The following is a 27,258-nucleotide window of genomic DNA, read 5'->3' as shown; positions in this document are numbered from 1 at the left end:
ATAATTGAAAAGAGGGCAGAAGTTAGGGGAACGATTGAAAGATCACTGAACACTAGGGGGATTATTATTGCACTAGCAATATTCCTGCACACAGGAACTAATAATTATTAAATTTAGAGGCTCACCGTTGGGGGGAAATATTATTACAGGGGTTCCGTGGATATTTGTTGGGGCGGGAAAGGTACTGAAGGGTACTCACGGGGATGGCGCCTACTCTAATCCTTCCAAGAAGACACGGGAAACTCCTCCGACAATGACTCCACCAGAACCGTTCCTCCCTGATCGTCTCTCCCGGCTTTTCTTCCACAACTAAGCTCTCCAAACTCCAAAAATCACTCCAACAATCTCCTCAAATTATCACCTCAGAATATTCTCCGAATATTTTCCAATACAATCTCTTACGCACGGGGCAGCTGTATAGCGAGTGTTGGCTTCCTCATCCTCGTTATTCTTCTTCCCCGATTATCACCGATAATCGGGGTCAATCGGGGACACTCGTTATCGGATGTCTTCGTCCTAATTATTCGTCGTTCCGGGATTTCTTTCTCTTCCGGGATCACGTGGTGAGTGACGTCTTAATGGGGGGTTTTCTTCTTCTCTGCAGCGATGGTGTTTCTGCAGGCGTGAGGGTGTAGGGAGGGGGGGGAGCAAAGGGAAGGAAGGTTTCGAGAGTGGGAACCAACGATGACAGGTTTTATAACCTCGTTTATTCCTTTTGCTTATTTTACTTAAACCTAACAAAAAGTTATTATTAGGGGACAGGGGAGAGCCAACAAAAAGGGCCTCGTTACAACTTCTTATAGTCTGACCATGTTGCAGCCTGGTGTACTGCATGAGTTAAATGCTTTATTTGGATTTCGACACAATCAATTATCGATTGAACTTGTCCATATTTTAATTGAAATTGAATTGGAAGATTTAGGACTATTTCTTCTTTTGATGGCCAGACTACCAACTCTTTGAGTATCTCTGCCATTTTTGTCACAGTATTTTTAAAAATTCTCGATATTTGCGATTCGCTTAATCGAAAATCATATGCAAGGATTGCATAAGGAACTTTCTGACGAATTTTTTTCATCGTACTATATATATATATATATTTACGAGGAATATTTGTTACCAAAATTAATTCATCAATTACATACATCGAACTTTCCGGTATCCCGATCATTAACAGGGGATCATCCTCAATAATTAATTTCGTGACATTCTCATAAATATGCATTTTTAAATGATGCTGTTTTAGGCTGCGATTACTAGTAGAGGGTGTGCTACTAGTATTGAGAATATCACTGCCAATTACATCGAGTGTTGAATTTATGGAATCGCTGCTCTCAATTTTTCTCTCTGAGGAATTTAAAAAGGACTTTTGGGGGCACGAATTATTTCCACTGCAACTTGCCAGAACTCCATCCAGTAAGGCCTCGGATACACTGGGTGGCAGTGGGTTTCCAACGAAAGAAGTACTGGGAACGCTGGGAATATCTAGAAATCGACAAGTTGTACCGTTATGCTTACATGTTGGCTTGACCTGGATGTTTTTATTGGAAGTGACTATTGATGTTTGTATACTGTGATCTAGCTTGAGTATACGGTGACTCGGGTTTGCACTGGTGGTTCTATGGATGTTGCCAGCAGAACTTTCTTGTTTTGCTGGAGAATTGATGGAATCATCAGGGTTATTCCGCTGCTTTGAATCTGGGCACTTCAATTTCTTTTCCTCCGCACATTTCATTTCAGAGCCGATGGACTGCACTGATGAGCATTGTGTGGATGTAGTCGAGTGTGGTTGGGATGTTGATTGACTCTCAGCAACCGTTTGAGATGGAAAGAATCTAGGATAGGCGCCTGCTTTGAATTTTTTTGGACAATTTGTCATCTTCCACCGCATATAATTTTCCAAATCCTCTTCTAACTAAAAGACAAAAAGGCTATATATTAATTGAAAAGAATTAGAGACGATGGATGACAGATACATCTCCAATTTTCGGCTATCTCAACAATTAAAGGAACGGTTCAATCGATTGTTCCCAGCGGTTATTTCAAAAGTAAACTATGTAATTTAAAATAAGGCAACGTGAATTATATGTAAAACCACTACTTACTTGGAAATGATTTTCGCAAATTTCACTTCTGCCCAGTAATGGGCGAGAATAACCTGCGGCTTCAGACCACAATTATCGAATATTTTTGCACGCAGGAGCTGTTATAAACACTTTATTCGGTGTTGTCACAGTTGAGTTCGCACACGATGGTACAAAACAATATTTGTATGGTTGTTTTTTCACTTTTTTACTGTCATTCGACATTTTGGAGTATTTGTGAGTGCTTTAATCAGTTACGGTTAAATCAGTTTAAATAGGTTTAATCAGTTAAGGTTAGGTAAATTTGATATACCGACGGTAGGAATCTATGATCCGGTAGAGGGCGCCACATGCGAAAGTATAGGACCCGCCTGATGACGTCATGACAACTTTTGGAGCATTTGAAAATTTCACTTTTTGAACAATCGATAATTAATTGGTAAACGATTTTTTGAATGATTTTTCATGAAAAATCTATTATTAGGACCATTAACTATGTAAAAAGAAATGAAAAAAATCATGCAAGTTCCCCATTAGGTAATACTAAGATGGGTAGAAAGGTGAATATGAGGATGCTTCATTTGAAATTCAGGAGATTGGGAATACGAAATTCGGAACCCAACTGCCGGGTTCGGTTCTACCATTTTTTCAAAACTTTTTGACAGAAAAATTGAATGGTTTCTTGATTGGCAGTTTCAAAGAAACTCTGAAAATGAGGATTTTGTGTAGTAAGATAGGGATTAATAATTATTTGTAATTAAAAACGGGCAGACACCCCAGTATTGCGTGTGGTGTCCTGCCTCTTCTGTGGTGAGGTATTGCAATGCCGCCGGCGTCACTCAAGACCCCCAGAATTGGACCTCTACTTCAGTCAATGCTCTTTGCTCCGAGCCATCCAAACGTGTCTGCGCGCGAGGATTTGACTACATAAAAAAGTCTGCAAACATAAAATTATTCATTATTACCTTTCTTTTGTCATTGGAGACGACTTGTCGCCTAGTGACCTTCCCTATCGTGTGACCGACGGAGGAACTGTAATATGCCTCAAAATTCCACGTTACAATAAATAATAAATACCTTCTTTGTTAAAAATAAATCCGGAAAATTGGAGACGCGAAATGGCGCTCCGCGTGTAATTACACACACGTGCCTCCGAAGTTTGTAATTTGTGCATTAAAAATGATTTAATCATATTCCTCGCGTGGTGGAAAACTAAATGATGAGGTTAGAAAAACTGAAGAATAGCATTTAGCATGCCGCTTTTCTGTTATATTTCGATACCTTGGAAGAAACATCTACTAAAATTTAACTGAGAGAATAGCCCTGCGAGATAATATTGAACAAATACTTTGACAAATTCATTGAATCTGTAATCAATTGAACATTCACAACTGCATTTGGTCGGAATTTTCCACATTTCTTTTTTTGCATTTTACAGGTTCATTGACGAAAGTTCTTGAAATACATCAATAGCAATAAAATATGAATTTACTGTATAGTTACCTAATAGTTGAGCAGATTTTAAACAAACGCCTGGAATTCTCAATCAATTGGAGATTTACCAACTTTGCCTTTTTTACCTAAATTCTTCTCATTTTTATTGATATTCGCAATATTCGTAAAACTGTTAAAATGAAAATAACAATTTCTCTCGATTTTTTTGTTAAATTTTCAATTCCTAAGGACAAAATTCCTTGAAATTTCAGCGAAATGACAATGTGACTGGAATATCAAAAGAATGTACCAAAAATTTCATCCAAAAATTTAACCGTGTAGTTCATACGGAAAGATTCCGGAATATGCTATTATAATAGAGATAAACACTACACAATTGATTTGTTAGACAATGCAAAAATCATGAGAATTATTTAATAATGGTTTTATTAATGTTACTAATCATTCTGCAATATATATGGAAATAAAAATATTGTTTGACGTTTCAGAATCCAGAGATCAATGCTACAACCCAAATGATCAAATTTAATTGTTGATATCGCTTCACTTTCACTGTTACTTTGTTTTTTCTTTAATAATCCATTTGACTGAATTGTTTAAGCAGTGATGGTGAAAGGCTGCTGCCACACGGACATGGTCCACCACCGGGAGGTGTTGGTCCACTCTATGGCGAAAGAAATAAGACGCCTATGCCACCTACACATCCAGGTCTGTAGCTAAGAGTATTTGAATTTGGAAAAATGGGAGGTATTCGAATTATTTCAGTTAGCTTTTTAGAATGTTCTTCAGCATCATTGGATATGGGATTCCATGATTTTTTCGGATGTTCAAATACGTTTTACAGCTTTGTATGGCATTTTTTATGACGATGATGACAATCATCATCAATTTCCTTGGTTAATTTTGAAAAAAAAAACAGATAAACTAAAGACAATCAGACTCGTGCAAATATTATGGTACAAAATAACTTGTATTAGAAATTGTTCACGACTAAGAACTGGATATTTGTTGAACTTTCGTGATTTCGTGACATCGTATGTTTGTTCTTTATAGACGACTTATGGAAGGGTGAGATTTAATGAGGGACCTGAATCGGTGGGAATGTGGGTGGGTGGGAAGGCGCGCAGATCCAGAAAAAATAACGCACTCAGCACGTATCATCACAACTCAGGTTTATTTCACACAAAATTCGTCACTGCACAATATCGGTTATAAAAATCTCAATGAGCGGTTCCGAGAATAAGTCAACAGTTGAGCGGTCGAAAACAAGTAACTGCCCCTCGATGAGCACTACCGGGAAAACCGCCATAGAGTCGAACGTTCGAGATAGGTCGAATTAGGAAGAGTTGAACGGCACAAGAAAACCCGTGTGGTATCAAAGACTCCTGCAAAACGAATGAGCGGGCGATTAGCCCGCACGTTGGAATTTCCCCTGATTCTGATGTCACGTGACCTTGGTAGGGCTATTATTCTGTATATGATAAGATGATAAATAAATAAATAAATCAGCAGATACATAAGTTGAACCTGAAATATGTTATATCTTATATTCGGTAAAAGTAATTTCATTCACTTTGACTGGAAGATAATGATGTTGAAAAAAAAAAAACGCACTATAATAGAAACCCAATCAATAATTAAATATCCTCGTTAAAGTCAATCGGCATTGTGTCATATGAGTAAATATCATTCGGTTTGACCGAAAGACAATGTTGGGGGAACCAAGAATGTAAGAGGAAACCGATCCAGTTTGACTGGATTACTTTTGATTCCCCAAAAAATATTTCAGAGTAATTTAATAATAATAATAGTCAAAATTCTGGGCGGGTGTTATATTGATTATTTTTCCCATCCAAATCTTGGCCAATAGGATTGCACCATTCGACGTTATTTTGTATAGTCAACACGGTATTTCAGCGGATATTCTTGGAAATTTCACTGGAAATTTTGCATGTTGATATATATAAAAAAAAACAAATGTTGAAGTAACCCTCAATTGTATCTGACAGATTAAATGGCAATTCGTTGAAAATTATGTCTCATGGTGCAATTCTATCGGCCAAGATTTGGATGCAAAAAATAATCCCCCGAATACCACTCGAACTTCGAAATTATCTGATATTTCCCTCAAGGTTCCCTGCAAACAAATAAGCTCGTCAAGTTTTCCAGAAAAATTTTTAAACTGGAAAACTTGACACGTTCATTTGTTTGCAACGAACCTATCGGGAAATATCCGATAATTTCGGAGCTCTTGTGGTATTACATGCGAAAATTCTCCATTTGGCTAAGAAGTTTCCCCCTTTGGGTTTTTTTTCTTAGCTCTGGGGTTTTTTTCCCGGGTGACCTGGCGTCCTACGCCCCTTTTTTTTGGTGGTCCTACTCGACTGACGCACCACAGACAGTTCGCCTAGGTGTTGTAAAATCCTTTATCCGCTCGGTTCTTGGGTCTTGCCTCAGGACATGAAACAGATAAGGCCCTGTCGGTGTTGAATACTTTATGTCCCTTTGATGCGAGGAGAATTACCCAAGTCCCCTCGTGCAGATACGGAGTTTGACTCCGAAGCTTAAAGGCTGTATAAATATAAATATTAAAAAAAAAAAAAAAAAGAAAAGGACAAATTTAGAGAGGTCTTGTTTTTTCCATTTGAGAAAATCATAATGCGCAAGACAGTGACTCTGACGAGGAGAATTACTCCTGGTTTCATTCAGCTGGAAGTAATGATACACCGACGGGTACTCCACCTAGACGTAATAGCGTTCGCGGACGTTCAAATTCTCCTGATATAATCGAGAGTAGTAATGAGGAAATGGAAAACGATCTCCCAAGGAAGCAGGTTTCCAAAGAGATTGAAAATACAGAAATGAGGGGGGAGATGAGAAAGAAAATCAGGTGAAACAAGGATCTGAATCTTCATCAGAAGATAAAGAGAAAATAATCGAGGATCTTGATACAGAAATTCTACAAGCGCTGGGTAACCGATTAATTACCGAGCGAGTTTTGGGTCAGCCTATACCCAACAGCATTACGCTACGATTGAGTGATATTTTGAAAAAAGGGTTGCCAAAGGGAGAAAGAGAAAATTTACTTAAAGATAATGCTCCACCAAAGAATTGCGTCATCATAGACCCACCTAAACTTAATGAAGAAATTAAAAAATTGCTAAGCGAAGCTTCGATGAAGAGCGACGAAAGAATAGTCGAAAAACAGAGAAAGATTACAGTTAGTTTGGCTCTCTTATTGAGTGCTATCACCGAGATAATTAAGCAGAACAGGAAGTTATCTTCCGCACAACTTGCGTTGGTTAAGAAACTCAGCGAATCCGCACGTTTAATGGTTGACGTACAGAGAGATGAAATCCTCACTCGTAAGAGAGTGATCATGGCCATCATAGATCAGTCTCATAAGACTGTTCTGGAATCCACACCCGCGGACGAATGGTTATTTGGGGACAAATTAAGCGAGAGACTGAAAGCGGATAAGATTCTTGGGAAATCCGGACAAGAGTTGAAAAACAAAAAAATTGAAGAATTCTGAAAAACCAAAAAACTTCAGAGACCCGCCTCGGCATCAACCCTTCAGGCCGGTAGTATCAGGCGGGTATCGAAAATTTCACAGTCAGAATCAAGCGGCCAAGAGAAACTGGAATTATCACCAGGGGGGAGATCGTCAGAATCCCCGCAACCATCCAGGCAATCAGCAAAAGAAAAGTTTTTTTTCGAAAACTGGAAGTTGTTAACTTCCGACTCCAGTATTTGGGGATGGATTAGAGGCTATAAAATTCCTCTTTCCAAAACAGTAGTCCTTAACATAAGTCCTAAAGAACCTTCTTGGTCATACAAAGAAAAACCTTTGATTAGAGAACATATCGAAAAATTAATACTAAAAGGCGCAGTTACCACCTGTCGTCCCCAAGACGATCAGTTCATTTCAAATATTTTTTTAATTCCAAGGGCAGACGGAACAAGCAGATTAATCCTTAATCTTAAGAATTTGAATAAATTCGTTGAGCCCAAACATTTCAAACTAGAAGATTATAAAACAGCATGTAAACTAATGACACCCAATTGTTTCATGGGTAAGCCGGATCTTAAAGACGCCTATTACTTGGTTTCTATCGAAAAAAGCGATCGGAAATACTTAAGATTCTATTTTAATAATATACTCTATGAATTTAAATGTTTATCATTTGGTCTGAATACAGCTCCATACGTCTTTACTAAGATCATGAAACCAGTGGTAGCTCAGTTGCGAAGTTTAGGACATTTATCAGTTATATATTTAGACGATCTTCGAGTTTTTGGAGACAGCAGAAGAGAATGCAAAAATAATATCAATACCTCAGTAAAGCTACTAGAATCCTTGGGTTTCATCATTAATGAAGAAAAGAGCTGTAAGTTTCCTTCGAAACAAGGCGGGTTCTTCGGATTTACCTTAAATTCTGAAAAAATGACTTTAGAGGTACCGTCAGAAAAACGAACAAAAATAGACCACCACATACGTCGATTCGAAAGTTTAACTCAATGCAAAATCAGGGGATTCGCGAAGTTTATTGGTTTATTAATCTCTTGCTGCCCAGCTATTAAATATAGTTGGGCGCATGTGAAAGATTTCGAAAGAGAGAAATTTTTAGCCTTAGAAAGATTCAATGGAGATTATGAAACGGTAATGAAAGTGAAAGAAAAACTTGGAGAAGAGTTCCAATAGTGGAAACTAAATATAATAAAAGGGGTGGCGAGCGTAGAGATTCGAGAGTATCAATTAACTATTTTTTCAGACGCTTCAAGAGGTGGTTGAGGAATATCATGCAATAACAATAGAACTTATGGCCATTGGAACGAAATGGAAAAATTGTAACACATTAATTATCTAGAACTACTCGCTGCCTTTTTTGGTCTAAAATGCTTCGCGAACGATTCGAAAAATTGTAACACCTTATTGAGAATTGATAATATCACCGCGATTGCATACATAAATCGCATGGGGGGAGTGAGATTTGAAAAACTCAGTAAACTTGCGAAATCTATCTGGCAATGGTGTGAAGAGCGCGGAATATTTATATTTGCTTCATATATCGCGTAAAAAGAGAATTCGGAAGCTTATTTCGAATCTCGCCGGTTACAAGACGAGACAGAATTTTCCCTTTCAGATAAAGCCTTTCTAAAAATAATCGAAAAGTTTGGAAGACCGGAAATTGATTTGTTTGCTACACGTTTGAATACCAAATGTAAGAAGTATGAGTCGTGGATTCGAGATCCTGATTCGTCAGCTGTAGATGCGTTTACTATAAGATGGGCTGATTATTTCTTTTACGCTTTCCCACCATTTGCAGTGGTTACAAGAGTGTTACAAAAAATCATTGCTGGAGGTTCTTCAGGAATAGTTGTAGTGCCGCTTTGGCCGGCACAACCCTGGTGCCCTCTATTCCTCTCCTTACTGGAATCGGAACCCTTGATATTGAAACCAAATCGTAATCTCTTGATATCCCCTACCAGGAAACCTCATGCACTGTGGAGCAAGATGACCCTGGTGGTCGGGAGATTATCAGGCAAGCCTTCATAATAAAAGGCATCCCAGAGGAAGCAATAGAAATTAGCATATCATCCTTAACCGATTCTTCTCTAAAACAATATCAGTGTTCTCTGAACAAATGGTGGCTCTTCTGCAAAACAGACGAGGTATGTTTTTACAATCCAGAAGTTTCAAATGTCATGAGGTTTTTAACTGCAGAATTTAATAAAGGCGCATCTTATGGTTGTCTGAATACCATGCGCTCAGCTATATCCCTAATCGTCGGCCCGGAAATTGGTCAAAATGACAATATTAGACGGTTTGTTTAGGGGTTTGGCGAAACTAAAGCCACCTCAACCAAAGTACGAATCCACTTGGGATCCAAAGATCGTGTTAGATGATATTAAAGAATTTAAAAATGCAGATGTATCCTTAGAAATATTAAGTAAGAAGTTGGCGGTTTTTTTAGCCTTAGTGACAGGCCAAAGATTACAGACCTTGTCATTAATAGATATAAGAAACATTGAATTCAAGGATGAGTCAATAGAAATAAAAATACCAGATAGGATTAAGACATCGCAAGTAGGAAAACGACAACCAAGTTTGGTGCTACCATTTTTAATCTAAATGAGAGAATTTGTCCAGCTAAGACGCTGCAATGTTATCTCACAAAAACTAGAAATATCAGAAAGAATATCAATACATTGTTCATTTTCTTTAAAAGTCCATTTCAAAGGGTTTCAACTCAAACTCTAAGTAGATGGATTAAAAATATCTTACACGAATGTGGTATTAATATGGACATCTTTAGTGCTCATAGCACGAGACACGCATCCACGTCTGCGGCCAAACGAAGGGGAATTAATATCGATCTAATTCGAAAATCAGCAGGCTGGACAGAAAAATCTGCTACCTTCGCTCGTTTTTATGATAGACCACTCGTGCAAGAACACAGCCAATTTGCCTAAACTATTTTAGATATATAGGGTCGAGAAGATTATATACAATTCTTCTTTGCTTTATCTCGAAGGCATTATATTTGTTCATATGTTGTAATTCAGATCAGATTATCTTATTTTTTCTTACGATAAAATACCTGTACTTTTTTAAATAATCCAGTTCATGTGATCTACAACCGTAGCCCGCTTTAAACATCTACGTTTCTTATCTTGAAGGAAATAGCGCGAATACAATTAAATGATTAAACGAACTTACCTGTAAGTGAAGTTCTATCATAATTGTATAAAGCGCTATTTCCGAAAGATAGTCCCACCCAGTCCCAAAAATCCTATCGGATCCCGAAGATAGTAACTGGCTACGATTGGGCTTCATTTAATTGCTGGTCAAAATGGTCAGGGTTTCACCGAGCGGACATGAGAGTCTCGAATCTTCTTCATAAACGTATACACCGAGCCGCAAATAGCCGACAAGATCAGGAACCTCTGTCCACACGATTTACAATATGTTTAAAAGATAGAGAAAATTCACCCGGTCTTTAAGCGAAGTATTCGAGAACATTTGAGTCAAGGACGTCTTCTAGAGAATGTTCCCAAATCTTGGGTTGCTAAGCAAATCCGAACAGCCCTTGGGTATATAAAGGGACTCGAAAATATATGTACGGTTACTTTAAGAAGATAAAAACAGTTTATTTCTAGGAAAAAGGTACAAATGATTTCAACACTATATTCGCTATTTTTTAACACACTTCATACAATTCACAATCTTGAAGCAGTCTTAATCACACTCTTAAATGGACAACACAAAAACGTCTAAATCCACGTCTATTTGTTCAACACACGTCTAACGTCTAAAAGACGTCTATCGTCTAACGCTGCTTACCAACGACCTCTTCTCAACCCTGGACTGGGCCGTAATCGCGTCACGTGGTCCTAGCATCTCTGGACCACGCTGGCTGTAACGATCTCCGCCTGTCACATCTGTGGGCCTCATAAACTCACAAAATATGACCCTTTAAGTACGTCCATGGTACAGGCTTGCATTCCTGTACCAATCCATGTTTATTTGCGGGGTTTCCCTACATAATTATTCCCGATACTACATAGATAAATCCTCACTTCTTTTCAATCAAGTTCAGGCTCTACAAGTCAACTCAGTTTTTTCACAGTCCAGGCACCAAGTTATGCTCAATTGTATATAGTTCTTCTCTATTCAGAACCGGGCTCAACCGGTCAATAACTAGTGCTCTCTTTAATTATCAAACAGTACATCAGCACTGAGAGCTTCTCACGAACATAGTTAATTAGCATTTTCAGTAACTCAATTCAAATAGTGTACGCTCAACGCCCAATAGAGGGGTGAAAAGCATCACGTGCTAAGACACGTCCAATCAAGGACTTTTTTTTACCAAGATTCCGAACGCTCGTACCGAAAGCACACGTGCGCCCTAGCAATCTCAAGTTTTGAAGTGAATCCTCAATTCTCTATCGCATAACAAAAACCCCCTTTCTTTTAGTACATCAGCATTGTGTAACAGACATGGGGATGTCTGTTAGGAACACCCAAAGACCGGGAGGAATACCACCCAATCCCGAAACGACAAAAAGAGGAAAGCGTGAGTGAAAGTAGAGAGAGAATATTTTGTTAACCGCGTACTTTTCCACCACGGTGTGGCTAAACCCGTTTCGCGCAATTCTCCACCCCGGGGTGGCTCAACCCGGAAGATAGGCCTTAGCCTACCTCCCCCCTCCACCCTCAGGTGGTTAAGTAATGCGTTACTCGTCCTCTGCCGATCCCAGTATGAGTTTTGTGGGCCCACTCAAATTATCGTGAAGAAGGGCCTAAACACGAGCCATCCGGTAATTTTTGTGGGACGCACCCTTTGCTAATCGTACGGGAATTTGAATAGGTCCGGCTGAAATACCGGCGCTCCGAAATACGGATTTTAGGGGGGATTGATTCGTTACGTTTTTGGTTTTCGGTGCAAGGTCGTTCGAAACAGGTACAGCCCCTGTCTTCGACGAATTACCAGGCTGTTTAGGATCCATATCATGATTTCTGATTTTTAAAGTTATTCAACCCCCCCCCCCCCCAGATCCCGGAGAATCACCCCGTAGGAAGCGCCAAAACCCTAGCATTACCCGTGAGCAAGCACCTAATTAGGACCCGGTCGGTAAAGGAGAGAGCCAGGATCAGGGTTAGATTAATTAGGCTAGAGAGGGTGACACTACCCAGTGCCCCTCGGAAAATTTCGGGAGGACCTCGGAAAAAGGGGCGGAGCCTCCCGGTCCTTCCCGATCACATCGACGTGATCGATCAGTCGCGATCTGTGAATCGCCGGGTGAAGTCATAATCAGTAAAAGTATAGTGTTGGTCAAAGAAAAAAATGAAAAGGAAAGGTAGACGTAGACGCCTGGATTGCACGGTGAGTCCATTTGTTTAAACTATTCGCTCTGGGTTAAACCCAAAGCGTCTTTTCTCCACTTCCGGGTGGCTAATGATCCAAAAATAGTGATGGTTTTTCCCAATTTTGGGGTATTTCACCCGTCAACGGATCAAGGGTGTTCTCCAGGTTTTACCTGGCTAAAAATTACCTCACCGGGCCCTTGGATGTGTTTGATCGATATTTTTTTCTCTTTTGTGTGTAACCGGCAATAATAAAATAATAAACGGAAGAGTGAAATCGTCGTTACTGTGCTGCGAATTACGATGGAGGGTAGAGCGTGGTGGGTTTCGCATCCATCTCTCTCTCTCTCTCTCTCTCACTCGCGTGGGTCAACTAGTTGCGTTACGCTATTTTTTTTTGTTATATATTTATTTCCTTGGGTATGTTGTTCCTTATTCGAAGTGGAATATGTTGGCGATAAATATTCAGGGAATTACGCAGAGTTATTTGGGAACCGATCGCAAGATCGTGGTAATAATTGGAAGTTGTTACAAGTTATCTGGGGATTATTACTCTTGGGGAGAAATAAGAAAAATTCAGAAGGAATATTTGGAAAGTATGGTCGTTGTAAAATCTCATAATGTAATTATAGATAATCGGGAGGATGGGATGTTTGAAAAAATATAGAGAGTTTAATTATTATTGTATGACCTTTTTTTTGTAATTTCTCCCTCCTGACTCCCTCACTTTCGTGGCCAATACCTCTAATCCCACCTGAAACCCACCCCTCTCTCCCTAACCTAGCATACTGAGCGAACCGAGGACCGTTACCTTTCCCCAAAATCTAATTGGCTCCTTTTTTTGTTTTGTTTGTTATTTTTTTTTCTTGTGTAGGGATTTTAGTTTCGTTTCAGTTCAGAGTTTTTCTTTTTTTTGGGACTTGTTTGAGAGATCCCATAGGAATTCCGGTTTGATACTTCCGGTCTAAAAGGTATCTGGCGCCTATCGATTTAAGGTTTTTGAGTCCAATTGGATAAAAGGGAAGTAGGGCGAAGGTAATGGGCACTGTCCAACCCCCATGGAAAATGTCACGTTACAATTGTTACGCTAAGTTGATTTCAGGAAATCCCTATCATACTACGGTGAACTAACTCAAAGACGCAAGGTGACGCGTCAACAGCTTTTAATCAAAAAACAGTGCATCCCCAATTAGACTCTCGTGTCTCGTGTTCTTTAATTTTTATACCTATTCCAAATCGGCGCCACAATCTCGTCTCTATCTCGAACACAATATTTTTTCACAAACTCACTCGAGGATTCCTCCGCCTGGTCCACCTTCGAAATCCTATGTTCAAATACCAGATGTACCTCAACACTATATTGGCTCAATGGCGTCGTTCTCGAACCCTTAGAAAATTTCAGGAACCCGCGGAACGTGTGTTGTGTCCGTAATCATGAATTGATCAGGGACACCCTGATCACTGATTGATTCGATAAGAAATACCTTATTGTATACTTTCTGGGGACTCTGACATCATCCACGCGGATCCATTCCTGTACGCTTCCTTCCTTCAAGAAGATTAAACTCAGTAACTCAGTACCTAGAGGCAAATATCGTGTGCAATGCAGTAACAGTTAAATATAGATTTTGAAAAGAGTTTCGACGAAATAAAAATGATGAAAATACCTTGTTGTCAGTGCTGCTGCGTTCAGGTCGTATGGAAGAGTGCCTTTTCATTTACTTGTGAAGCAAAAGATTTTTCGTTTACTAGTCAATGAAAAATGACATAGTTCGCCACTCCCCGAACGTAACATCACTAACAAAAAATATAGTTCGGACACATCTGCGACGGGGTCTTCCAACTCGTCGCACTTGTATCGAAATATATTATTTCAATTATCGATTTCAATAATTACAAACTGCAGTTGTTGGGTAAACCAATGTTAGGCGCAAAAATGGTAGATTATGGCATGAGAACCATAGATGGAGGATTGTGAGGAGTGTGAAGTTTGCAGAACGAGGTGAGACGTAGAGTTGCCACGCCGAGCGCCGCAAACTTTACACGGTTCACAATCCGACCCCATCGTCCCCGTGCCATAATCTATGTTTCGTTACGGAGACCTATGGTGGGTGGGCGAAACGGCGCACGAAGAGGGGTGGGGGAATCTTGTCATGTCACTCTGAAGTTTCGACAGTCTCCGTTAGAGGCATAGCAGATCGTGTTTAGCGGAGGGTAGGTAAGCACCTATACTCCTAGGAGCTGTAATGTATTGTGACGTAATTTCGGGAGGTTCACGGAAACCTCCGTCCGTTCACCCGCCCTCTGGCACCTTAATCCCTTAAAATAAAACAAATACAACCACTATATGTTGGGCGCCAGATCATTATACGGAATGACCATCGTGATCTAACTCCTCCTCCCTTCTGCAGCCTCGAATTCCCCGGCGCTCAATGCGGAGAGTTTAAATCCACCGAAGCTGGACAAGGGGGTGCAACTGGGGGTGTACTTTGGCGGGGAGCTCAATATTTAATAACGATGCACCAGTAGTCTCGATGTAAAATAAAAATCATTGTTCAGTTGTAAATAAAATGCCCTTAAATTAAATCCAGGGAATTAACGACCCACCGGAACAAGCTTCAAGTCCTGTCGTCGGAGTACAATTATAGTCAATAAATTCGGAAGTCGACAATAGCAGATAATTGATGAAGCAAAATTGAAACAAAATAAATTAAAAAATCACGACTGAAAGTCAACGCAGTCGCGACACGGATAAACACCCTTGAGTCTCGCGACTCGAGTTAAGATCGTTAAATAGACAGAAAATATAAATCGGAACAAGTAGGCTAGCAAACCCACTTGCCGTTAGTCGGAACGTTAAATAAACAATTCGTCGGAACGCTAACTAAACAATTTGTTGTAACGGCCGTAGCCCAAAAATTTGTCAAATACTTGATAACTCGAAACAATACCATTCGGTGAGTCTTAAAACTCCCAAGGCAAAGGAATGTGCCACCAAAACACAAGACGACCCAAACAAGGGCGAGGTCGCGCGACCTACACATTCCTAAACCGACCCTCAATGGCTCCAGATAAGATAAATTCTAACTTTCCGGTTGAGAATTCGCCTCAACCAAATATCTAACTTTTCATTTTCTCAACAAGCTCAATTGTTAATTACATTCCAATCTCAATTTTAACTATGATCCCGGAGAGAGAGACAGTCAGTTTCACACTGATCGGAATGGCCAGAGATTCGGTGAGGGAATGCCAAAACGACAGTCCTTCAGGACTCAGACGTCCGGGACGTCCCAAAACAAATTAATTCCCTGAGAATCTCTGCCCACGAGAGAGATAATACGTAATAAAAATCTTTAAACAATAAATGCCTTGTGCAAATGGATGCCACCAGGCTCACCCGATGTCCTGGGATTCCAGCACTTTCTCCGTAGCACTTGGGGTAAATTACGCACGTGCCCACTCGCAGGCCCACCAAACGGGAAGTGCTCGTACAGCACACGTGCTGTACGCAACAGGTCCCTCACGCCGCTACTGATGGGTGGGAAGGGGGTGGTGGCGTCATCATCCACCAATTATAAATTTCCAGGGATGCGCGACAGGTGCCCTGCGTTGCCTCGCATGGACCCTTGACGCGTAACGCATGCGCCCTTAGCCCTGGACGCATGCGCCCTTAGCGCTGGACGCATGCACCCTGCCCTGTTAGCGCAGGCGCCTGAAATCCTGGCGACGACTCATTGGGCTGGTTCCGGGTGGTTCTTCCAGAATCTTCTGCCCGCATCCGGTGTCCTCCCCTCGGGAATTCCTTCCTCTCCGCCCTTTGAGCTCCCGTCTCCACTGGCTGGACGCTCCCCACCATCGGTCCTGGCCATTCATCCCGAAGAGCCTGAGGACATCTCTCGGGTAGCCCTCGGATTTACTGGCGATGCTCTCGGGGTCAAGCGGATCCCTCGCGGGAGAGTAGTGGCGCGGACATTCGTTGCTCGCCAGTCACCCAAAAAACAAAAAAACATCTCCCCATAAACTCTCCCTCTTCTCTCTTCCCGAACTCGCCACTGGAGGTGACTTCCCGTCTGGTGGAAGTCTCCGAGAAACCCGCGAAACGGTCGAAGATCCGTGACGGTTGAAATACCACGTCACAGTATCTCGGTGGACTCCCGTCTTATAATATTTAACCTATCGTCCTCAAATCAGTCGGGTAGGAAGCGCTTTCCGCGCCTTGGTAACGAAAAAGCAGTTTTTATAAAAAAATAATAGTAATCGTTTTCGGTTAATATTTAGATTCTCAGAAATTTATCAAATGGTTAGTAGCTTGGCAGCCATTCATGAAAACATTATGATTCTCATAAGCAGCAAGTGCTTCATTATTCTATTGCACACATTTATGACATGCGAATGAAATGTAAATCACCAAAGTTAATAAATTCAGTTATTAAATGGCACTTGACATTTCCTCATGAATGTCGAAAAACGATTTACTGCAAAATAATAAGTTTATCTGGATATTCTGAACACCAGTGAAATACCAGTGATGCTGATGATATTGAATATCTGCCATTTTTTCCCGATACTCTTAGACTGTAATCTAAGGAATATTATGGCTGATGTTATTCTCGTTAGTTTAGACCTTTGCCAGAATGCCGACGACAATTTTAATTATGCTAATTCTTTGATATAGTTGTGCGCATGGGGTTGTAAATTATTACAGATTCTGATCTAAACTCAGTGGAAGTGGTGTGTTCTACTTGCAGCAGTTATTGTTACCCTATTTGTATAATATTACGTAATTATTTTGCGGATTATTTCAGATCTGGAGTGGAGTTGCTCGTTTACATAGCTCTGCTGTTATTTCTCCGCCGGAACAACTTTATTTAATGAATGTAAAAGAACATAACCTTATTTCAGATGATATCAGAACGGTCTGAGGCTCTACAAAAAGGCTAAATCAACTAATTTTTCTTTTTTCTGCATTATATTATATTCTAGATGGCGCTACTCAGTTTCCCTGTTCTCTGATGTACTTTTTTTCTCGTATTTTGTAGAAGGTTTTCTATGATTAGAAAACTGATGTGGAGAGTGATAAAATGGTTTAATTAATCTAGTCTGCATTCATCATACAGGTGAGAAACTTAAGATGGTGCCGAAGGCCAGTGGAGCTATGTCTGGTATGTGAAAATATTTCTTAGTTATTTTAATAATATGTATTTAATTTTATGGTCACTAGATTCTAATATATATTTTAATTGCGCTGTGTGCCAAAAGGTCGTAAAAATATTTTTGCGGGCTCAAACGAAAATATTAGGTAAAAGACCATAGAAATATATTCTAATGGACTATTAAATCTTCACGTTTCAGATGATTTTGAGTCATCTTAAAAGTTTATACTTCCCAGACAAAATGTTTGGTTTTCGCTTTTGAATAATATTATAATATCATTTTGAAATGGTATTGTCATCAAATGGATTTGCAAAAAATTGCAAATCGTATCAAAAGGTTGTAGAATCACTGTGTTGGCAAATCTGGAATGTTCACGCTTCGGGTAGATTAGTGTTTAACGAGATGAAAATGTCTTTACGATCCTTTGGCACATAACTTTTCGAAAATATAAATAGAAAGGAATTGAACTAGAGTTGGTTTGATATAATACATCAATTCAAAAACCCTCTAAAGCCGGAAAATATTTAATTGGGAGTACATTACTTATTGAAGGTTCAGACAGCTATAACATTTTTTCATAGAAGAAATTTATACTTACAAATGAAGCATTCCATGGTAACTCAACATGACCAAAACCTTCACCACTACCGACCATATTGTTGATTTCTCCTATGATGGTATTGAATATAACATATTTTTCCAAATTTGTTCGGCATTTTTGCTTTTGGATGCGAGTTTTGTAATCGTCCCATTTTTAGATTTTCTAATTTTACTTAGAATTGATGTAGCATGGTCTGAAGCGGGAAAATGCAAAATTTAAGTAACATTGGTGAATATGTACTCGTGTTCAACTTCACCCGCTTCACCAACCAGAATTGTGAATTTAAAAACTCTGTATTGTGTTTTTTTTCTCGCATTTTAAGATACTACATAATTCTATAAAAATTTTAATTTAGTCTTAATAATCTTTCGAGTGAAGTTAATTTCAATAGCTCGAAAAGTGCATGTGATTATACATAAAAATAATAATAGCGTGCCAAAAAATTCCAAAGGGTCAATTCCAACGAATTGAGTCAAAAAATGTCGGAATATCTTACTCAATGTGCCCCCATTTTACAACCTTGAAGTTGACTTTCAAAGAAATGACTGAGAAATTGTAATTCAGGGAACGATTGTACTCCGTCCAATAACAGTTAGGGAGATAGGAAACGTCATACGGTTTCTTCTACCTATTAAAAATGGGCTTTATATAACCTATGTGAAAGCATTGAACCCCTCTCGTAGCACAGATCAGCAGTATTTTTTCTGGTGCAAAAAGTTTATTTGAAGGTCTGGAGCCTTCAATCCTTTCTTCGATTACGTGGGATAGTATTGAATTAATGGTGACGTGTATATTTTCAGGAGGATAATTTCATCTTGCACTACTATTTGCGCTAAGTGAAAAGAGCTTTCATTTTGCATTTATCATTCTCCCCATATGCATGAAATAACATACACGGAGGGAAAAATTCTATAAATATTACGAGAAAAGTCCCGTAAAAATTACGTTTCAACACGTAACCTCCCAACGAAGTTGAATCCCATATTAAGGGGTTACTTTCATGTGAACGCCTATATTTTACCACTTTTTAGGAAATTTTTTTTTATGCGACAACAAACTTTAGTCATGTTGATTTTTTAATATATTTTTATCTGTATTTTGAAATGTACGAAAAAAATTTTTTTTTTCGTCTTTTACATTTTTAACATATATTTTTTTTAAGTCAAAGCAGTCCCCAACAAATAAAGGTAGTTCATTGGTCAAGGTGATAACGGCTGTTCATGTTGTCTGAGATAAAAAAATCGAATGAATTATTATTCAGTAGATCTGCGGCTATCGTCCCTACCAAATATAATAAATTTCATTGAAAAAAAAAAAAAATATCGAACTTCAAAAAAAAATCACGAAAATCTTGTTCTTTTTCGTTATGTTGAATTTTTGGGGATTTCCCCAAATACAAAATTCACTCTTTCTCCTCTGCTAAATATTGTCTAGAATTTTATGGTGGGCCCAAATGTAGAAAAAGAGGGAAAAGTTTTTATTACCCGTTTTACTTAGTAACATTTGGCGACCAGAAGTGGCCATGGGGCCATAAAATAAAAACCTTTTCGGGGGTGGAAATATTTCGGTCCATGAGGCCCAAAATATTATTTCGGAGTTCACTCTTTCGTTAGGATCTTTAGAGGAACATACCTCCTGGCATAAGTTTGAGCTAACCATATAAATAAAATATAAAGTGTGAAGAATAAAAGTGTAGCTTATCTCAATCCCATATTCCAATACGTTAAAAATCGTTTAAAAAAAATGTGAAAATATTTACGAAAATAAACAAGTCTGGTAGGGACGATAACTATAAAGGAGTAGAAGAACATATGGAAATTTTGAAGCACTCGGCTGAATACTTTTTCTTGTAGGATCTTGACCGTTTCAGAAAATAATGATTCGAGAAAAACGCGTGTAAAGTTTAAAGCCTGGTAGACAATCGCTTACGACACGTCGGCGACTATGAGCTGTAACTTATCAAATACTATGAATTTCGGTCTGAATTTTTCACAGCATGTTTTCAATAGGTTTTACTGTCAAAATATAAAAAAAAATCGATTTATCGAAGTGATCACATGAGAGTAACCCCTTAAGTGTGAGTCACAACAGAAACTTTACGGTTTGTTGCGTAAAAATTTATCACTCGCGCGCTGACTCACGGCGAGGGCGATTTTTAAGAGCAAGGCACGTAATTTTTCTGGGCGGACTCTGAATTTTTCCTGGCTAATTTTTTTTCGGACTTGACTGAAATAGACTTAAACTAGGCTGAAATAATTTTTTTATATTTTTGGCATTGAAATGACATATACATAATACATAATAAATAAAAAGAACATACATGAAAAGTAATTTAATTTAATTTTAAAGAACATAACATCATATATAGAAGAATGTAGAATATAATATCATTTACTACTATACTTTGACTATATATTCTCCTTTCACATATTTTATGATTTTGAGATGTCGAATTCCTTCTCTCGCTGCTCATTTTCCTTACCATCATTTTTGGAACTGAAAACAAATTTGAAAGAAACAAAACCAATGATAAACAAGCGGGATATGTTGTCAGAATTCATATATGCTTTTTTTGGTCTAAAGAATACGTAGCATGCCCCCAAATGCAAACTCTGGCCGTAAATTATTGACATATCAATTAATGATTGTTTGCATGAATATGTTAGATGAAATATATTGGAGGTTATAATGCAACGATGCGAACAATTTAAGACAGCCGGACATGGAGTCATGTCGTACATGATTTTCATCAACTAGGGAATAACTAGATGTCAAAATTTTACTTACAACGAATTACTCCTGATCCGGTGTTATTTTTGGACGAATAAAATAATTTTAGCATGCAGCTGGAATTTATAAATAAATAAAATGAACTCATAAACAGGTTACAAGATATATTGAATTATTTTAGAGATTGAAACTACATGAGGGATCAAGGTTGAAACTTCCTCGTCGCTACCACGGCCAATTATTTACTAACTAACCCCTGATGCCGCTCGGACATCCCTCCGGACCACCCGCGTACTCCCACTCCAAAATATCAACCTTTTGGGGAAGCTTTTACACCGAACCTCTCAAGATTACAAATGTAGCCGCGCGAATACGAATTTGGGGATTCCCTCAAATGTGGGCGCCAGGCCCGCTACCTAAGGCAACCCAAATAAGTCCTAGAGGGGTAAATCGTTTTATTACCCGTATTTCCTTTAAAATATTTCTTAAGCTCTAAATGGTTTATTTTCCATCTTAAAAGTAATGGGACAGTTTTCGTGTCCCTACACTCGGCCCTCCTGCATGGATATCTGCCCTCAGACATCTGAGGGCAGATATCCATCTGTCTGCCCTCAGACATCTGAGGGCAGATATCCATCTGTCACGTCATCCCCAAAATCAAACTCCTCATGAGTCACCCACGGTTTTATGTGATCGGATGCGGTTGAAGTTCGCTGCGGACCTTCATGTTCACCAACCTTTTCGTGACGCAACACTTTAATAATTTGGTATGGCCTCAGAAACTTGGAAGAGAATTTCAATCCAGGTTCAGCTTTGGTCCTCTGAATTGCGATCAGATCACCATCCTGATAACGATTAGCCTCCTTGCGTTTGTAGTTGAAGGTGCGCCGATTCGCAGCTTGGATTTTGGTGATGTTCGCCTTGGCTAACTCACGCACGTCATCCCGTTCTTGCTCAAACATCTCCACGGCTTCATTTTCGATGAGCCCACGAATGTGTGAACCATCCTTTACTCTCATATGTGTTCCAAACAGTAATTGGAAATGTGTCTTCCCAGTACTTCTGCTCATGGCCGCATTAAGAAACTGCTGGGCCGTCTGTACATGAATGTACCATTCATCGGGTTTTGGTGACGCTAGCTTTGTCAAGAGTGGAATTATCGTCCGGTCAACTGGCTTTACCTGACCATTGCCCCATGGTATACCGGTTACTATGAGGCTGTCTTGGATACCCTGCTCTCCACAATAATCCCCGAAATCATGTGAAGTGCAGGCAGATCTTCTATCCGACACTATACGTCTGAGATTACCAAAGATCCCTGATTGTTTCTGTAACCACACTATCACTTCCGCAGTATCAGTTGACTTTGTAGCATACAACCACACAAACTTCGTAAAAGCATCCACTACTACAAATAAATGACGATAAATCTTTTTCGTTGACGGGATAGGTTCTAAATGATCGATGTGATATGTATCGAGAGGTACATCACCTTTATCAATGGCATGCAATAACCCTTCCTTTTTGCCTTGGTTCTTTTCAGCCAAAATGCAACTCACACAACTACGTATAATTTTTTCAATTTTGGGTCGCATTCCCTTAAACCCTAAATAGACTCTGTTTTATCCACGGCAAAATGACCCTACTCGTGTGCCTGTCTTATTACTTGAGCCTGCATGTTTCAAGGAACTAGTACTAATAAATCGTCGTCTATATCTCATACAATAAATCATTCTTTACAATGTATCCATCCTCATGACCACGTGCGATACGTTCCATAATCCTTTTCAATTCTTCATCACCTGTTTGCGCTTTATTCTTAAAAACACACTGTCTCTCTTTTCGTCAATCAAAAATACAGTTGGTAACGGGTTGCGGCTAAGCGCATCAACATGACCCATACTTTTCCCTGGCCTGTGCTCGATTACATAATCAAAGCTCTCGAGAAAAAGAGCCCACCAAGCTTTACGCATACATAGATCTTTTTTATTCATGCTCATTGTAGATGCTTGACAATCAGTAACGATTTTAAATGATATACCTTATAAATAGACTCTAAATTTTTTTAGTGCTCTGACGATTGCTAAAACCTCTAGCTCGTAGCTTGTGTACTTTTCTTCAGCCGGACTCGTCTTTCCACTTGTGACGTACGCAGGGTGAAGGGCATGATCTTCACTGTTACGCTGTAATAACATCGCACCATACCCGAAATGAGACGCATCGGCGTGCAGTTCTGTTTCTACCGATTGTCGATATAATCTTAATACTGGCTTACTAACCAATGCAAACATTAACGACTCGAAAGCATCCATTTCGGCTTTTCCAAAGGAAAATTTCGGATTTTTCTTTATCAACTGTGTCAAAGGTCTCGCTATAATCGAGTAACACGCTATGAACTTTCGGAAGTAACCTGTGAGACCTACGAAACTCTGAACTCCACGAACATTCTTAGGGACTGGGAGTTTTATGACTGCTTTCGTCTTATGATCTGAAGGGCGTATGCAACCGTCCTCTACGATATGCCCCAAATATTCGCCGCGCTTCTGCAAAAACATGCATTTTGCCCAATTAATGATCAGCCCGTATTCAATCCGCTTCAATCCTTCTTTTTGGTCTTGTGAAGGGATTATTAAGTCGTCCATTTATGTTAAGATAATTCCCTCGGCAATTTCCTTCTTAAAAACTGCGTTGAAATACCGACGGCGAATTACACAATCCAAACGGTACTTTCAAAAATTCGTATTGACCATCGGGCACAACAAAAGATGTGTATTTTCCACTTCCTTCATCAATAGGAACGTGGAAGAAACCGTTCTTCAGATCTAGAGTGCTGAAAATCTTAGCGCCTTGTAGTTTATCTAATTGATTCTCAATTAGAGGCAAAGGATATCTATCTTTAATAATTTTTGATGTGAAACATCTATAGGCGCACTCCTAAACCGAATCGTTGGCGTGGCGATACTTGCCGTGGCAAGCAATCGCCACACTATACTAAGGTATGCCTATCTATATTCTGTGTAGTAGAGTGTACGGTGTGGCTTCTCACTCAGTTCGACGTTGTTGTTTACTACGGTACACATAACCTGCGTTTTATTTAATTTTTAATTTTAATTTTTGACAATAAAATATGTGTGACAGTGATAACTCAGAAGATCAAAGTGATCAACCTTGTGCAAAGAAAGTGAAACTACACTATAGTATACTACCAAGTCATCAGTAAGTAGATCGTATTTTTCAAGTCTCCATAAATGTAATTATTATATTTTTATATTTAATTAATTATATTCATATTAATCATATTAATAATTTATATAAATTATATTAATATTATCTTCAATTAAGTATTCTTTTATTATTCATGAAGGAATTAATATAGAAAAATTTATTAATAAAATTTATATTTGCAAATCTTTAGTCATATATTGCAATAATTAACTAAGATTTGAGTTCATGAGTATATTGAAGCCACACTTAAATTTTTTTTTTTTGTGTATTTTAATATCATATTGTTTTTAAATATTTCAGTTCCCAACAATCATCGCAGGGATCACAACATTCTCTTATTGAAACTGGACGCCACCCTGATCATTCAAACACAAGGCATACTATCAATCTTGTGTAAGACTTTATTAATCGAATAGTACCAGACTATTTTAATTTTTATCTTAGATTTTATTAACATATTTATATTTTTTTAAATATAAATGTGTGTTTATATTTTTTAATATGGAACAACAATAGATGCTGTATTTGTGAGATATCTTGATGATGTTTCGTCCAATACTTTTGTAACGTACTTTAGTTATCATCGACCAATCGTCACAGTAATACCGGCAGAGGAAACATCAAATATAACTATTACTGAAATCACGAATGAAAATATTTAAATTGTGGCCACTTGATATTAATATCGAACTTTTATATCACATGTAAATAAATGTTTATTAAATAAAGTTACTATTTTAGGTAAGAAATCCGTAATACTTCATTTTTCCATTAGGCTATATTTAATTCCTGTAATAATATCATCTTCTATGCATATTACTTGTACACACATGATGTTTCACATTTGCCAGGCGTCCCATGACGGCTTATTTCTCATTTATTTATTTGCCACTGTATGGCCTTTGAAGCCTTTTACAGACAAGATACAATTCCAGTTGCAAGTATACGTTGTATAATAAAAATACATAAGACCTTAGTTTTTGGTTCACGTAGACTATAGAACAATTAACAATTTTTATAATCTCAAAGAAAAGAAATAATGTGCTAGTATAAATCGTGAATGTATTTCACAGCAGCGCGGGGTGAATTCCTTATTCCCATGTTCCATTGGTTCTATTTTCTTTATGTTTCTCTGATTCTCGATGCCTTATGGAATGCCTGAAGGTAGTTGCAGAGAACCAGGACTGGCCTACCCCTCAACACCGTGAGAAGCCAACGCTCCATAGCGACGTAGACTGGGCGCTGTCTCTTCCAGTCATTCATGTCTTTGGTTATTTCCTCTGGTAGTACTTCCTGAGTTCGCTCACATAGCAGTATGTGTTCTAACGTTTCTGGGTTGCCACAGAACAAGCAGCTGGCCTCCGTGTATCCCTTCCATTGGCTTTTGCCAACATTTCCGCACCTGATCCGCGCCCAATGCTCTTTCGTGTTTCCACCCAGGTGCTTATCGTTCCAGTAGTCTTGCCCTTCGAACTTGACTGATAGGTGTTTATATTGGGGCCAGTATTTTGAGTTATCAATTCGGTGCCAGTCAACTTGTATCTCCTGATCAATCTTCGTCCTTAAGTTGTACTCTAACTGCATTGTGATGTCCCCGTGATCTCCATGGTTCCAGATGTTCTCCAGTAAGGTTCCATCCCCCAATTCTTCAAATGCTTGTTTAATTAGTTTGCCTAGCTTGGAGGGGTAGCAGTTAAGAATTCCCCTGACCTCCTCCCTCAGAGCTTTTGCTGGCCATCTTCCGTCTTTCATCCTCAGGGTATCCAAAAGGAACCTAAATAAACCTAAATAAGGAACCTAAACCCATGACGGCTTATTTTTTTTGTTAAGGAGGCGATAATCAATACAAATTCTCCATGAATCGTTTATCTTTTTCACTCAAACCACTGGACTTGCATAATCAGAGGGAAAGGGTCGGATTATGCCCAGCCCTAGCCATGTTTTAATCTGCTAATATACTCCCGGTTTCTCCCGGTGAGCCAACCGTCGCGCTCGTTGATAAACCGGAATGTCATCTTTGAAAACTAAATTCATGTTACAGCCTGCGGAATACACATTTGAACGAGACGCCTAGTTTTTTCGCGATGTGGGAGATTGACGATATAGTGAAACTCGCAATCCTGAAGATCCGACGTATCAATATCAAAAACCTCGGGAACCTCTGAGCCGCTTACTACATTTGCATTCATTTTCGCAATCGGAATTTTCCCATTAGACATCCTTAATTCTGTCAAATCCAAGAAATCATTTCCAATAATCATCTCATATTTTAATAAATTTGCTGGCACAACATGAAGTGTCACCGAATACGTCTCATTATCGACTTCAAGTTTTGTGTCAAATGATTCTGTTGAGAATCCTACAAAATTCCGGGCCCTCCCTTCCCCTCCCTTCAAGTTTTGTGTCAAATGGTCATGTTGGAAATCCTACCAAATTCCGGGCCCTCCCTTCCCCCGCGTCGACAGCCTTTGACCGCTCGACCCCTGGATAACAACAAATCGCTGTTGCCAGGGGAATCTTTGCAATATTGCCCAAATTGGTGAGCCACGTCTTGGACACCTCAACCCCGGAAAAACGCCCTCAAGCCAAAAAGGCCACCTTCAAGTTTGCCCATGTCTTCAACCCTTTTTCGGACCTCACAAATAATTTTGCAGACCCCTGGAGTAGTTTGTCGGCGTAGGCAACTTTGTGCATGTCAGACCACGCACAGAGCACTGCCATTCCTTCAAAATCAGCCAACCACGCCCTTATGGTCAACCTCCCTTCTCTGGTGCAGCTTTCCATTGAGTCCTCGACATCTTTAAACGTTAACGGTTTCCGTGAAGGCCGACGTCTTGCCCTTGGGATTTGGTCTTCTTCCTCGGAGTGTTCTGGCGATTCTTCCGGATCTTCATCCGGATCAATGAGGGAAATATCCGATAATTTCGGAGCTCTTGTGGTATTATATGCGATAATTTTTTGATAATTTTGATAAACAAACGACAACTTAACCAAATAAACCTCTTTTCATTTCATGGCACAATTCTCTTGGCCGAAATTTGGATAGGAAAAATAATCTCCTGAATACCACTCGAGCTTCACAATTATAGAGTATTTCCCTCTAGGTTCCCTGCATACAAACGAAGTCGTCAAGTTTT

General features: G+C 39.1%; 3 protein-coding genes across 6 annotated transcripts in view; 2 read left to right on the top strand and 1 right to left on the bottom strand.

Moving 5' to 3' along the window:
* The window catches only part of LOC135169529 (uncharacterized), a 131,044-nt gene that overhangs the window by 100,144 nt on the left and 3,642 nt on the right, over positions 1–27,258 (top strand). For 3 of the 4 annotated variants that reach the window (XM_064134599.1, XM_064134598.1, XM_064134597.1), the window contains exons 8-9: positions 4,141–4,247; positions 17,529–17,573. In XM_064134599.1, coding sequence (XP_063990669.1) covers positions 4,141–4,247; positions 17,529–17,573 — 152 coding nt within the window. The remainder of the gene's footprint in view (positions 1–4,140; positions 4,248–17,528; positions 17,574–27,258) is intronic. The other variant, XM_064134600.1, reaches the window with a different exon arrangement.
* LOC135169537 (uncharacterized) lies at positions 4–1,759 on the bottom strand. The gene is made up of 2 exons (XM_064134609.1): positions 1,573–1,759; positions 4–1,485 (listed from the first exon to the last, which is right to left on the bottom strand). The coding sequence occupies exons 1-2, from the start codon at positions 1,733–1,735 to the stop codon at positions 788–790; spliced, it is 861 nt and encodes a 286-aa protein (XP_063990679.1). The 5' UTR covers positions 1,736–1,759; the 3' UTR covers positions 4–787.
* On the top strand, positions 6,198–7,075 carry LOC135169777 (uncharacterized). The gene is made up of 2 exons (XM_064135073.1): positions 6,198–6,295; positions 6,399–7,075. Exons 1-2 carry the CDS (start codon positions 6,198–6,200, stop codon positions 7,072–7,074), a joined length of 774 nt encoding a protein of 257 aa, XP_063991143.1. The 3' UTR covers position 7,075.

The sequence above is a fragment of the Diachasmimorpha longicaudata genome, chromosome 15 (genome assembly GCF_034640455.1).
Source record: "Diachasmimorpha longicaudata isolate KC_UGA_2023 chromosome 15, iyDiaLong2, whole genome shotgun sequence".
NCBI classification, from domain to species: Eukaryota; Metazoa; Arthropoda; class Insecta; order Hymenoptera; family Braconidae; genus Diachasmimorpha; species Diachasmimorpha longicaudata.
This window is presented reverse-complemented; position numbering and strand designations above follow the sequence as displayed.

What these genes read in the sequence shown, in the direction of transcription:
- LOC135169777 (XM_064135073.1), top strand. Translation starts at nt 6,198, where the DNA reads ATGCGCAAGACAGTGACTCTGACGAGGAGAATTACTCCTGGTTTCATT. An exon ending in CTCCACCTAGACGTAATAGC is followed by an intron (nt 6,296 to 6,398) that starts GTTCGCGGACGT and finishes TTGAAAATACAG; the next exon opens with AAATGAGGGGGGAGATGAGA.
- LOC135169537 (XM_064134609.1), bottom strand. Translation starts at nt 1,735, where the DNA reads ATGAAATGTGCGGAGGAAAAGAAATTGAAGTGCCCAGATTCAAAGCAG. An exon ending in TATACTCAAGCTAGATCACA is followed by an intron (nt 1,486 to 1,572) that starts GTATACAAACAT and finishes GTCGATTTCTAG; the next exon opens with ATATTCCCAGCGTTCCCAGT.